At 44.7% G+C, this 12,053-nt stretch overlaps 1 protein-coding gene across 1 annotated transcript in view; it reads left to right on the top strand.

Moving 5' to 3' along the window:
• Positions 1–267: 267 nt before the first annotated feature.
• Positions 268–12,053, top strand: part of LOC127217430 (hydroxyacyl-coenzyme A dehydrogenase, mitochondrial) — a 39,105-nt gene continuing 27,319 nt past the window's right edge. The window contains exon 1 of the mRNA XM_051178460.1: positions 268–454. Coding sequence (XP_051034417.1) covers positions 326–454 — 129 coding nt within the window. The 5' untranslated portion in view covers positions 268–325. The remainder of the gene's footprint in view (positions 455–12,053) is intronic.

Here is a 12,053-nt window from a genome sequence, read left to right on the forward strand (position 1 = left end):
AGCAACTCTGTATCACAAGGCTGTGATTGGCAAAAGGCTGGCCAATTTCCAGGCGTTCCTCTCCTGCGTTCTCTATCGGGATTACCTTTCTCACCATAAACAATGCTCAGGATCACAACTCCTCCAGCCCAGGAGGTTGGGACTGCCTGTGCTTTCAGACTCTCCCCGCCTGGGTCCTGGCACCGCCCTCGCGGAGGACTTGCAGTCTGTCAAACTGGTGGGTGGGGCGCGCTAGGCCCCGCCTCCTACGTCACCGCCCCGCCCACGAAGCTCTGGGGCCTCTAGCGCGGTCCCCTCTGCTCGTTCTCTGTTGCTCCTCAACGCCATGGCGTTCGTGACCAGGCAATTCGTGCGCAACATGTCGTCCTCCTCCGCGGCCGCGGCCGCCAAGAAGATCCTGATCAAGCATGTGACCGTCATCGGCGGCGGGCTGATGGGCGCGGGCATCGCGCAGGTGAGCGGGTCGCGCGCCCCGGGTGTCATGGAAGTTGTTCGAAACTGGCCGAGAAGGTGCAGCATGCTCCACTGTCCCAGATCCAGTGCTTTTGGTCCGATCCTTATGAGCATGCTTCTAAATCAGCTGCCGGGCCAGGGAGGGCTCGGTAGACAGCGCTGGTGCACGCTGGAGTAGGCTATGCAAAGTTCTGTGTGCAGATTGCTGAGTGTTTGCTCACTCCTGGGCGCAGACAGGCGTCTGCTTGCCAAGACATGGGCTGCGATTTCTTTTAATTTTACTTTTATCAGTTTGAATTTTTTAAAAAAATAAATTATCTGGTTATTGCTTGGGCAGTTTTCTTTCTGCCTCTCCCTGCATATCCTTCGTTGGCCTTCATTTTTATAACAGTTTGGAAAGTCACCTAGTGGGAGTTTGTGGAGTTGCTGAGGCTCCGACCAGGGCTGGGCCAGACAACTTTGACCTTTGACCTAGTGCCCTGCGTGGAGAAATCTGTGTGCGTGCCCAGCTCTGAACCCCATGAGTGGGACACAGAAGTAAGGCAGAGGGCCCTGAGAAGTCTCTAATCTCTAATCGGCTTCGATGGGACTTTGACTGGTACCGGCTGAGGAGCAGTTCAGGATCGACTGCAGTTTGCACACTATAATTTCTGTAGTACCCTTTTCTGTTAATAGCTATCTTTCTACGCACATTGGAGAACTATGATGCCCTCACTGTTATAGTCTTATCTTTTTAGGCTTTTGCAACTTGTGTTTTGTGGCAGTATGCTTACCTAATTTTAATTAGGGAAGGTATTCTGAGGTCAGTATCTCTTCCCAACCGAATGCATTGCTTTAAACATGTTAGCCAGTTAACTTGATTGAATTTTCTTCTAAAATCTGTTGGTTTGCTTGTTTTGAAACAAACAAACAAACAAATATACAACAGTCTTTGTTCAGAAGACCCAGGCTCCAGCTGTGGCTATCACATAAGGGTTTTTATACAAGAAAAATAAAGTGAATTTCGTTTGTTTAAAAAAAAAAAACAAAAACAAAAACCTACAAGCATACAAGGCTAAACTGGAAAGTACAGCTAGGTAGTCTGCATCTCTATCCCTGTGTACCACCAAAACTTTTCAGGGCTGTGAGGAAGAGATTGGCTGTCTATGTCCAAGAAAACAATGTATCCCTTAAGAAATGTTTAAGTGACAAGGCGCCAAGGCAATAGGGTTTTATGCCTCCAATAGCAACGTAGGGAAGGATGCAGAAATGGTTGTGGATTATGAACTAACTAGAAAGCTTTGCACAGCTATTGTACAGATGCAGGTTGTTGTGTTCTGTGGATGCTGAGTCCATCATTGGCAAAAAAAAAAAAAAAAAAAAAAAAAAGGTGTGTTGTACCAGCTGAGGGAGCACTTAAAGTTAAGTGGGTAAGATGCTAGAACTTTGACCTAAGGAGAGGAAGGAAAGTGATTGACAAGCATAGGGATCATAGATTTGTGTAGCTGGACCTGGGAGTGGATAGGGAAACTTAAGAGGGAAAAGGAGAAACTGTTTACTCCCTGGAAGAAGTTTTTGAATGCAAAAGTAACAAAGACCCACAGTCTACATAGTGGCCATTCATAAGGAATAGCAGTTCCTCCAGATCACTGTGGTTCAGCTCTGATCCGGTAGGGGAAACGGCTTTCCTGTGAAATGTGTCGGCTTTCCTGTGAAATGTGTCCACTATGTTTCAGGACACTGCTTTCCTGTGCAATGTCTCCATTATGTTTCCAGTGGTTTAGCTGGTCCATTTCTTATACTTGGCCTTGTAGCAAGCAGGTCCAAGTCATGCCACCCCCTTCTTTTGGGGGAAAACAAATCCATAATGGATAGTTTTTTGCTACACGGTAATTAATGTGTTGAGCATAGGGAGTTCAGTGTTTGCATGTTGGTGCTAACACAAGGAACTTGCTTTATCTCCACACTTCAGTTTCTCCAGAGTAGGCCAAGTACTGGCTTTGTAGGAGTTTGGAAAAGGAGTAAGTGAATTAGCACACATGTAGCCCCCTAGCCCCAAGTGGAGTCAGAGCTGCCTTTGTGATTACTGCCAACAACGTTGTAGTCATCCCGTTCCATTGCCCCTTTAGCCTCATGTCCACGTTTGTTCCTCATCCTTGAGGTGGATGCATTGGGTTTAGATGACAATCATTGATCCTTGCTTCCTGTTCCATCTTGCCTATCCCTGACACAGACACCGGCTGATACTGCAGTTTGCTCAGGGACTGCTGAACAAGACAGTGCCTTTTATTTCATTATTCTGCCTGAGTGAGGCCATGAAAGTACAAACACAAATTAGTGTCTAGGTTATCATCATCCATCACGTTTAGCTCCCACTTTTCTCAAATTCTATATGAAGTGGTTTAAGTCCAGCGGCAGTTCTGTTTATAGATTTAACTAATTGATGTGTTCTAGTTTGTGCTGAAGGATATGGGAAAAAAAGGTGTAAGTAGATTTTTTATGCACCCAGTGCATTTATCACTTAAGTAGTTTTAGACAAACGAGGTCCAGGCTGGGTTACAATTGGCCAGAGGTTAGGCCATTAGTGCATATGTACCTTCTAAGAGTGTCTACATTGTCTGCCATTTTTTGTTTATTTTCAATTAAGTGGAAAAAACCCTCTTAGACCACAGGTTAATATTTAAGTACATTGACGTGTTTTATGTGTTTGCCTGTTATATACTTCTGACTTGCTTCTGACTGTCAATTTATCTTCAGTCAGATGCTTAGGCTGGCAAAGAGGCTTGTAGCATTAAATGAACTTTGAGCGTAAACAGATTGCTTTTTTGCTTTGTAAAGAAGGAAAGAGGAAGTTGAAAGCTCTGTGTTTCTCAATTGATAGAGTCCTTTTGAAGCTTTGCTTAGGCTGTTCTCATATAAAGATTCCAGAAAGCTCACACCCTTCATTAAATGACTGGCCTGCCTGGGAATAGTGTTTGAGAGATTTCCTGGCTCAATGTCTTTAGTATCTTACACTTTGGGGGACCGGGTAGTTTGAGCTTGTGGAGATTAGTAATAAGTTCATTTTTTACCAAAGAAAGTCCTCAAACTTGTGTGTGTGTGTGTGTGTGTGTGTGTGTGTGTGCGCGTGTGTATGTGTGTGTGTGTGTGCATGTGTGTCCCTTTCAAAAAGCCAACGATGAGCTGGCTAATAGCTCAGTGATGAAGCTGTGTGATTGTGATCCCAGCACTCCTCCTTGTGAAACGGGAGGTAAAGAAAGAAGAGTTGTCTAGAAGTGGGAGGTCCAGCTAGCCTGGAGTGTGGAACATGGCAGAAACAGCAAGAAAGACCTGGCCTCAGGGTAGGAGAAAGCCAACTCCCAAAGTTACCCTCTGATCACACATGCACACTAGAGCACACTGGCACTCACACGCAATCCAACACTGTACATTTATTTAGAGTTCTTTAAACTATTGAACTGGTTGCAGGGGGAGCATTCTAAGGTACAGGTGAACATTTGCTGGATTCTTTTGTTCTTGTGCAATATTCAGTAAGTGGGCAGACACTCAAATAGACTGGAAAGCTTCTCCCTAGCCACTGAATTTGTTCCCACCTCCTCTTACCCTCACCTTCGAATTCTCTGGTGTTTAATGGAATAGTAATCAGAGCTCTGTGTACTTGTTAGCCTTATTAACTTCTATTGTTATAGTGGGTTTAAGTTTTCTTAAAAAAATAAATATAGAAACTTAGATGTTTTAATATCACAGGAGACTGGCATAGTTCCTGGACTGTGAACTCTTCCTTCTAAATGTTCTTTATGCAGCCATATTTTTATTCCCAGCTGTTCTGTCCTTCCTTACTTTCCCTTCCTTTTCTTGCTCCCTCCCTCTCTCTCTTCCTCTCTTCCTTTTTTGTTCTATGTAATTCTAACTGTCCTAGAACTGCCCATATAGACCAGACTGGCCTTGAACTGACAGAAATCCCCTTCCCTATGCCACTAAGTGCTGGGATTGAAGAAATGCACCATCATGCCCAGCACACCAGCAGTTTTTTTGCACACAAGGGTACACCATTTGTTTGTCATGCGTTTCTCCCTGCTTTTCTGGGTTCCTTAGTTCCTTATTGGGTTGTTCTTTGGTATACATTGAAGCACAGTTCTACGGCATATTTGTCTTCTGAACTGGGATATATTTGGAAGTGCTGCCATTCCTAGAGGGTGTAAAAGTTGAGCCATCAGATTTTGATTTTTCTTTGTGATGTTAACATCCTACTTTCCCAGTTACTTGTCCCTTGCTTGGGTTTTTATTTTCTTCTATCACTTTCAGTCTTCCCAGCTGATCTGCCTTAGGCACACATACCTCCCTCACTGCCAGCTCCACAGGAACCAGATGGAGTTAATACTGCTGGTGAGGGTTGCTCTAAGTGCGAAAGAGCAGGCTCTGAGGTCCCTGCAGGAGTTTATGTTTTACATTATTTTATTATTTGATGTGCACACACACACACACACACACACACACACACGCACGCGCGCGTGCGCGCGTGCGAGCGCACATGCCACAGTGAACTTCTGGAAGTTAGAGGACAATGCCTGCCTTTGAATATTTGTGCTAGGATTGGGAAGCATGATCATTTCATTACATTGGAGTTTGTGGATAGACTGTGGTGTTGATGAAGTACAGCCCTCCTGGTAGGGTGGAGGGTCAGTCCCAAAAGACATTCGCTAGAGATGTGCAGAGCCCAGGTTTTGTGACAGTTGATGTTCCTCTCTTAGATTTACCATGTATGTTTTGCTTCAGAGAACCTGGTTCAAATTTTATGATGCGTTTGCAAAAATACATAAATCCAGCATGCTTCTGCTTGGCATATTTGGCTGGTCCTTTGGCCAGAGTACTGGGGGCTTTGACACATGTGCTATTCACGGGCCTATTTTTACAACTCTGAAGCACCCTTGTCTAAAAATATTTCCTCTTGGGCTGAGCCTGCCTTCCACTGGGCCCAGGAAAAGTCATGGAGCTGAGGACATAGCCTTCAACTAGGTGTGTGTGTGTGCATGTGAATTTTCCAGTGTCTTACAGTGAGTGTACAGGTCACTGTACTCTTAGACAAGAGTTTGCAATGGCTTAAACAACAGTCACTTAAGTTAAAGAACCAAGAAAAGTCTTGTTTGTTACAAAACTGAATTAACCAAAATGGCCTCCCTTCTCCCGTGGTTCACTCCACACTCCCAGCTCCATCATTTCTGGACAGTTAGGAGTCCCAGGTGGTGCCATCATGTAACTCAGGAAGCCTGAGTGTTGTTGCTATGCTTGCATCCAAGATACTAAAATAATTCTTCTTCTCATTCTCCTCCTCCTTCTTCTTTTTCAAGCAGCTTCCTTACATTTGTTTATTTTTTTATGTGTGTGTGTGTGTATGCATGTGCATACATACACACATGTGCACTTGCCAGGGGTGCATACTGAGGTCAGAACAAACCTGGTAGGAGTCAGTTCTCTCTTTTCACCCTTTGGGTCCTGGAGATTTGAACTAAGAAGATCAGATTTGGCAAGAAGCTCCACTCCCTGCTGAGCCGTCTTGCCTGCTGCCTGAAACTTTTTTCTAAGTACCACCCCTCATATACATAATTATTCTTGAACTACCAGGAGAAGCCTTAAGCCACCTGCCAAGGAAGATCTGGTGGCTTTATCTGTTTTAATCCCGTAAGCATATACTCCAAATGAAACCACTGATTATGCAGTAATACTGTTTTTACGTTCTTGAGGGATTTCTAGTGGTATCAGTAAGAATTCTTCATTTCCTTGCCTACAGTATAGCTATTATTTTAAGCCTTCACTTATTATTTGATAATTTCATACATGTACACAATATGTTTGATCCTCTCTACCCCAGACCTGTGTGCCGACTCTCACAGCCTCTTCTCTTTGAGTAGCCTACTAAATAGACACATTCAGTGCCGCTTGTGTGGCTGTGAGACAACTGAAGAAAAGTGCCTCTATCTTCCCCAGTAGCCATCAATTGCCAATAGCTCCTCTGCCAGGGGTATGGAGCTTCATGATTCATCACTCAACCATGCCGGAATATTTCCTGGCTTGACCTTGTGCAGGGAAACCATAGCTGATATGAGCTCATGAATGCAGTGACCTCGAGCCATGTCCAGAAAACGCCGTTTCTCCCTTTCTTCCAGCTCTCACCTTCTTCCTCCACCCCTACCACGTTCCCCAAGCGTTGTGCATATGCGTGGGGACGTCAATATAAATGTCCTATTTAGGGTTATTTAACAGTTACTTGGCACCAGTTGTCAGTCTGTATTAACTGAGAGGTGAAGCTTCTCTGCCTATAGTTGAGAGAGCAGCACTAATCTAGGTGCATCAACATCACATTTAGAAGGCCGATGACAACATGTCCACTGAGCAGAGCAATAGCAGCCCTCAGCTCGGGCCTGTGGCCTGCCATAGGCCTTTGACCAAACTTACAGCACCAGGCATGACTTCCCTCATGTAGAACAGGTCTCAAATTAAATCATGACGTGGTTATCCCCAAAATAGTCTTTCCACAATTGGCTAGGCAACACACCTTGTCCAGTGGGTCTATACTGTAGCATGCAGGTCTACTACTGGGGAAGCCCACTGATGACATCTCTCCCCTAGTAGCCTGCACGGCACCTTCTGGTCCTTTGAAAATTAGCCAGCAGGAAGGAAGATTTCAGGTCACTTTCAACTCCATCTCTCCATATCCCACAAACAAAGTGTGCTGTGTCTTCAGCAATAGCATCTTAGTTATGGTGGACATCCAAGAGCAGTGACAGTAGCCTGTGTTATTTGGGGAGCCTCTGCGGCCTCTCTGACTATTACTGGATTTCATTCAATAACTCATGTGTTGGGGGAAAAGTATTGTCCACTCATGCAGGGTATCTCTGTTCAAAATTAATCTTCAAAAAAATTTTTTTTTAAAAAAACTAGTTTATAAAGTAGTGGGTTTCCATAAGGATTTTCATACAAATTTAGTTTTTTTTTTTGGTCAACCCTCCTCCTCTCCTTTCTCCATTCTCCCTGACCCCATCCCCACTTCAACTACCAACCCTCAGGATTTTCCCCTCTACTTTCATACGTGTTCTGTCCCCTCCCTTCCTTGAGGCCTCTTCCTCTGTCTTCTCTCATGGACCCTTCTAGCTTCCTATCCTCTGTGGATGCTCTAAATTAGATACACAAGTTTAAAAATTTGAATCTGCAGGGCACTTAGCAATGGCTATTCTAATGGATGTGACGGTTAGGGATTTTTACCTGTGCTCTTGGATGGACTTTAGCAGATCCACATGTCTCCTAGGAGACTCTCCTCTTCTATGACCTTTGTTCTGTTTACTCGCAAGTATATGCTTTTCTATGGAAAAGGGGTTCATGGCTAATAACATTTGAAAGGCACTGCTGGCGGGCCACAGTGCCAGGTGATCTGTAAGTAATACCCCAAACGGTAAAAGCTTTGCTGATCTCTAACCATATGGAGGTGAAGAAACTCAGCTGTCCTCAGTCCTCCGTGTGATGGAAGGAATTGCTGGGTCTATGTCCTGGATAGATAGGCACAGACAGCAGGGTCCCTTTGATAAAGGGAACACGACACATTGACTGGCTAGACTAGAGTGAACTAAACACTGGGAAATCACAGGCGTGGCGATCAAAGGGCATAAAGAACTCGGGTTTCTCTATGCAGCACACAGAGCTCACCTTTCACCAGCATTCCAGCCACCAGTGGCGGAAAGACCACCCTCTGCCTATTTCTTGTCTCTTACTATTCTTCTCAAGCTAATGATGTGATTTCTCACAATTCTAAAACACGGGAAGGTTTCGTGAGGTTTGAGGTAAAGCAGGTACGGTTCCCTAAACAGTCACTTCTAAAATAAGTTACAAATCAAGGATTTTGAAAAGCAGATGTGTTGTTCCTGCGATGCTGTTATAATTAGCATGTGTCTCCATGCTGGGTGGCTGTAACCCTAGACCCCACACCATTTTCTGGCCTCTGCATGCAACTGAATGCATGGGGTACACATACAGACAAGCAGGCAGATGCACATACACATAAATAAAAGTAATAAAAATAGCGCTTTTGCTTTTCTTTTTGATGGAGAGCGGGGCAGGGTTCTGAGGTTAACTCTTAAGACCTTCCAACATGTGGAACATGGGCTCTACTGCTGGCTACATCCTTAGCCCAAGGAAACTTGCATTTTTTTGGAGCAGAGTTTTCGTTTATGAAGACATTTAAGTATAGATTTAAAATGTAACGGCTAAGGGGCAGAGGCATGGAAGAAGAGGCACTGAGAGGGTGGGGTGCACTTCTCAAAGAAGATGCTCCAAGAAAAATCTTTTAGATACTTAAATTATAATAAGACATGTAGAACGTACCTTGTTGTGACAAAGAAAAAGGGACATTAAAGTGTGTGTGTGTGAAGACAGATGGTATTATAGCTCTACAAATGTGACATTTACAACTACTGGAAATTCCAGTTGTCTTGTGGGGAGGGGTGTGCCCGAACTACCTTAGGGCTGTGTTTGTAGTGTCAGCAACTTCAGAACCTGAAGGAGATGGTGCCATAACCCTCCAACAATCGCCACAACGTTATCTCAAGTTCATCTTTTAACAGTATTGTTGGGCAACTCCTCAGATTTTAATTTATCGCTCGTCTTTCACAGCTGGAATTTCTCCTGACTTTGGCTATTTATTGACCAAAATTTGAAAGTTTAGTGAAAAACAAACAAGCAAAAACAAAGAGCCTACAATCAATTCCTTGTCATTTCGTGTTCCTGTTGTGGGGTTGGAGGCACCGTGATTTAACAGAGTGGCCACGAGAGCTGTTGGCTCATTGGCTCAGTGCTTGGCCGTGATTTCTCTCCCACAATGGTTCCCACAGATGAGCTGCTGCTTCTATGCGTCAGAAGAGGCTCAATGAAATGCCTTCCTCCTCTAGGCATCGGGAGAAGCTTCATTAAAGGAAAGACAGCCTCTATTTGGGTTGTGAAGGGTGAGCTGGAGTTCCCCAACAGCAGATGGGAAAGAACATGTCTGGCAGAGGAAACACACGTGTGGATTTGAGGAACAGGGAGAAGGGAAATGCTATGTGACCGGGAAAGGATGTGGGCTCAGGCTCCTGAAGCATTCGAGGTATTTGAGCTTGAACAGTTGCCTCAAGTAAAAGATTGAGTCAGTTTAGAGATTTCTAATATTAAAGGCGACATTAAAAACCCATCTGAAATGGCTTACTTTGGTGTAAAGGGGCGGGAGACTAGCAGTAAAGACCTTGCAGTCAGATTTAAAAATAAACGATATTGGTGGGAGACTTCGTGGAGAGGCTAGCACTTGAACCCATTTTTTAGTAACGAACGAAACTGTTGGATGAAAGCTAGAGATGACTGGCCTGGAGAGGTGGCTGAGTGGGTAAAGTGCTTGCTGGGCAAGTGTCATGACCAAAGTTTGGTCCCTAGAACTCATAAAATCCAGGTGTGTGACGGCTCACCTGTAATTCTAGCAGCCCTGCCAGCAAGCTGGTTAGTTAGCCAGGTCAGCCCAAACAGTGAGCTCCGGGTTCAGTAAGACACCCAGATTCAGTATAAAAGGAGGGGAGCAATCAAGGAATACACCCAAGTCAGCCGAGGGCCGTTACATGTATACACACACACACACACACCAGTACACGCACGTGCACACATGTACTTGAAAATGCGCATATGCTATATGCATACACACAATTAAAGATGGGATTAAGGGAAACGTACTGTGAGAAAATTGAGCTCTGCTGAACAAACGGCACCAATAATGTCAAAGAGAGCTGAGATGGTGACGGGAAGGGTAGAGCATGTTGGTTTCAGGTGTGATCGGAATTTTAGGAATAATTGACATTTCAGGAGGAAGGGATATAGAGCCAGGAGAAGACTGAATTTGAGCCTTTGTTTAAACCTTTGTTTAAAGCGTGAGTTCACAGAACCGAAAGACACGCAAGACACGCAAGAAATTTCACTGATATTGGTAGATGTTGGGGTTAATGGCACTTCTGGAAGGTTCTTGTGTCCTAGGACAAACAAAGTAAGAAAACATGTTTATATGAATGTACTTCCAAGGAAGCAGTCTTTCCAGGGCAAACAAAAGTTTAGCATCTCCAATGGTCCCTGTAGGGACCTTTATGCCACTTGGTCTGAGCTTCTGGGGTCATTTGCATAGCACAAGCACAGACTACTTGAGTTACAATATGCAGTCTTTCTCATGCATGCTCCATTATATGTAGTTCTACATATATGGTTTTGTGCATTGCCTGACTCATTAGTATCTCAAATCTCCACCCATGTGTGCATTTTAGTGTTGTACTGAGCTGGAGGTAGGTCGTCATCGTCAGATATGAGCGACTCTGAACTGGCACCAGTGGCCACATTTTTTGTTGGGCTCACGTGGGGTTTTACCAGTAGACGCTTCCATGTATACTGACTTGACAGCCGTTGTGTAAGCCACCGGTGAATACACTGCGATAATGACCCCTTATCTTCCACAGTCCGTCAGTAGCCAACGGTTCATCTCACCTATGGGAAGGGCCTCGTGAGCCCCTCGCCAGTGTGTGACTCGCTGTTGACTTGTCCAGCCCGGTTCAGGCAGACACTGTAAGTTCACAATTGCAATGGGAGTCTCGTGCCTAGATGATGGTATTCCTAACGAGTCTGTCTATTTATCCCAGATAGAATGCTGTGGCAGACCAGAGAAATGATCACACTCAAGTTCGGCTTGGCCAGCCAGTGAGTTTACTGGGTTTTCTCACAGGAGCAAGCATTGGGCTTCTGGTTGGGGTATGGGTAGCTTTAAACAGCTGACCACCCAAGCCCCATCCTAGTGTGGATGAGGGAAGCTGGAATGCCCTGTGTGTCTCCTCCCCCACTGTGTTACGAACAGTTTCCCACCAGCCTGGTCTCAGAGTCATGTTGACCCCAAAATAACACACAGAGACTCTATTTGTTATAAAGCTGTTGGCCAATTACTAGTGTTTCTTATTGTCTAGCTCTGTCTTAAATATTAACTCATTTCTATCAATCTAAGTGTTTCCACATGGTCTTATCTTACTGGAGAGAGGGTCCAGACCTCTTTCTCATGTCCTACATCTTGACTCCTCTCTACTACCTCTCCCCAAATCATCCTTGTCTCCTAGTCCCTATCTTGCCTTCCTATTTGCCAACAGTGCTTTATTCATTAACCAAGAAGAGAAACATTTACAGAATGACATCTCCCATCATTGCTGGGATATCTTCAGAGAGAAAGGCCTTGTGAGTCCTACAAGGGTTTTGAGCCTCGGCATCCTGTAAGTTTTTGTGATTTTCTGTCTTGCCAGGAAGGAATGTTTCCATGCAGAGGGAACAGATCTGCCTGTATTGTAGCAAATAGGTTTGTTGGTAATAAAAATGATAAGACAGGCAATCATATCATATGTTTTATGCATTATGACATTCTCTCTTGGCTCTTTGGGTATTTGTAGGTTAAGAGGTTTATCTGTGTGTTTTTGTCAAATGGCTGCAAGTCCCCAAAGGAATCTGTGACAGTGGCCAGTGAGTTGGAAGCTGTGCCACTCCACGGTCAGGTGTGGTTTACCTCGGTGGGCTGCTCCTGGTCCAGTGCCTCA

The sequence above is a fragment of the Phodopus roborovskii genome, unplaced genomic scaffold, assembly GCF_943737965.1.
Source record: "Phodopus roborovskii unplaced genomic scaffold, PHOROB, whole genome shotgun sequence".
Classification (NCBI taxonomy): domain Eukaryota; kingdom Metazoa; phylum Chordata; class Mammalia; order Rodentia; family Cricetidae; genus Phodopus; species Phodopus roborovskii.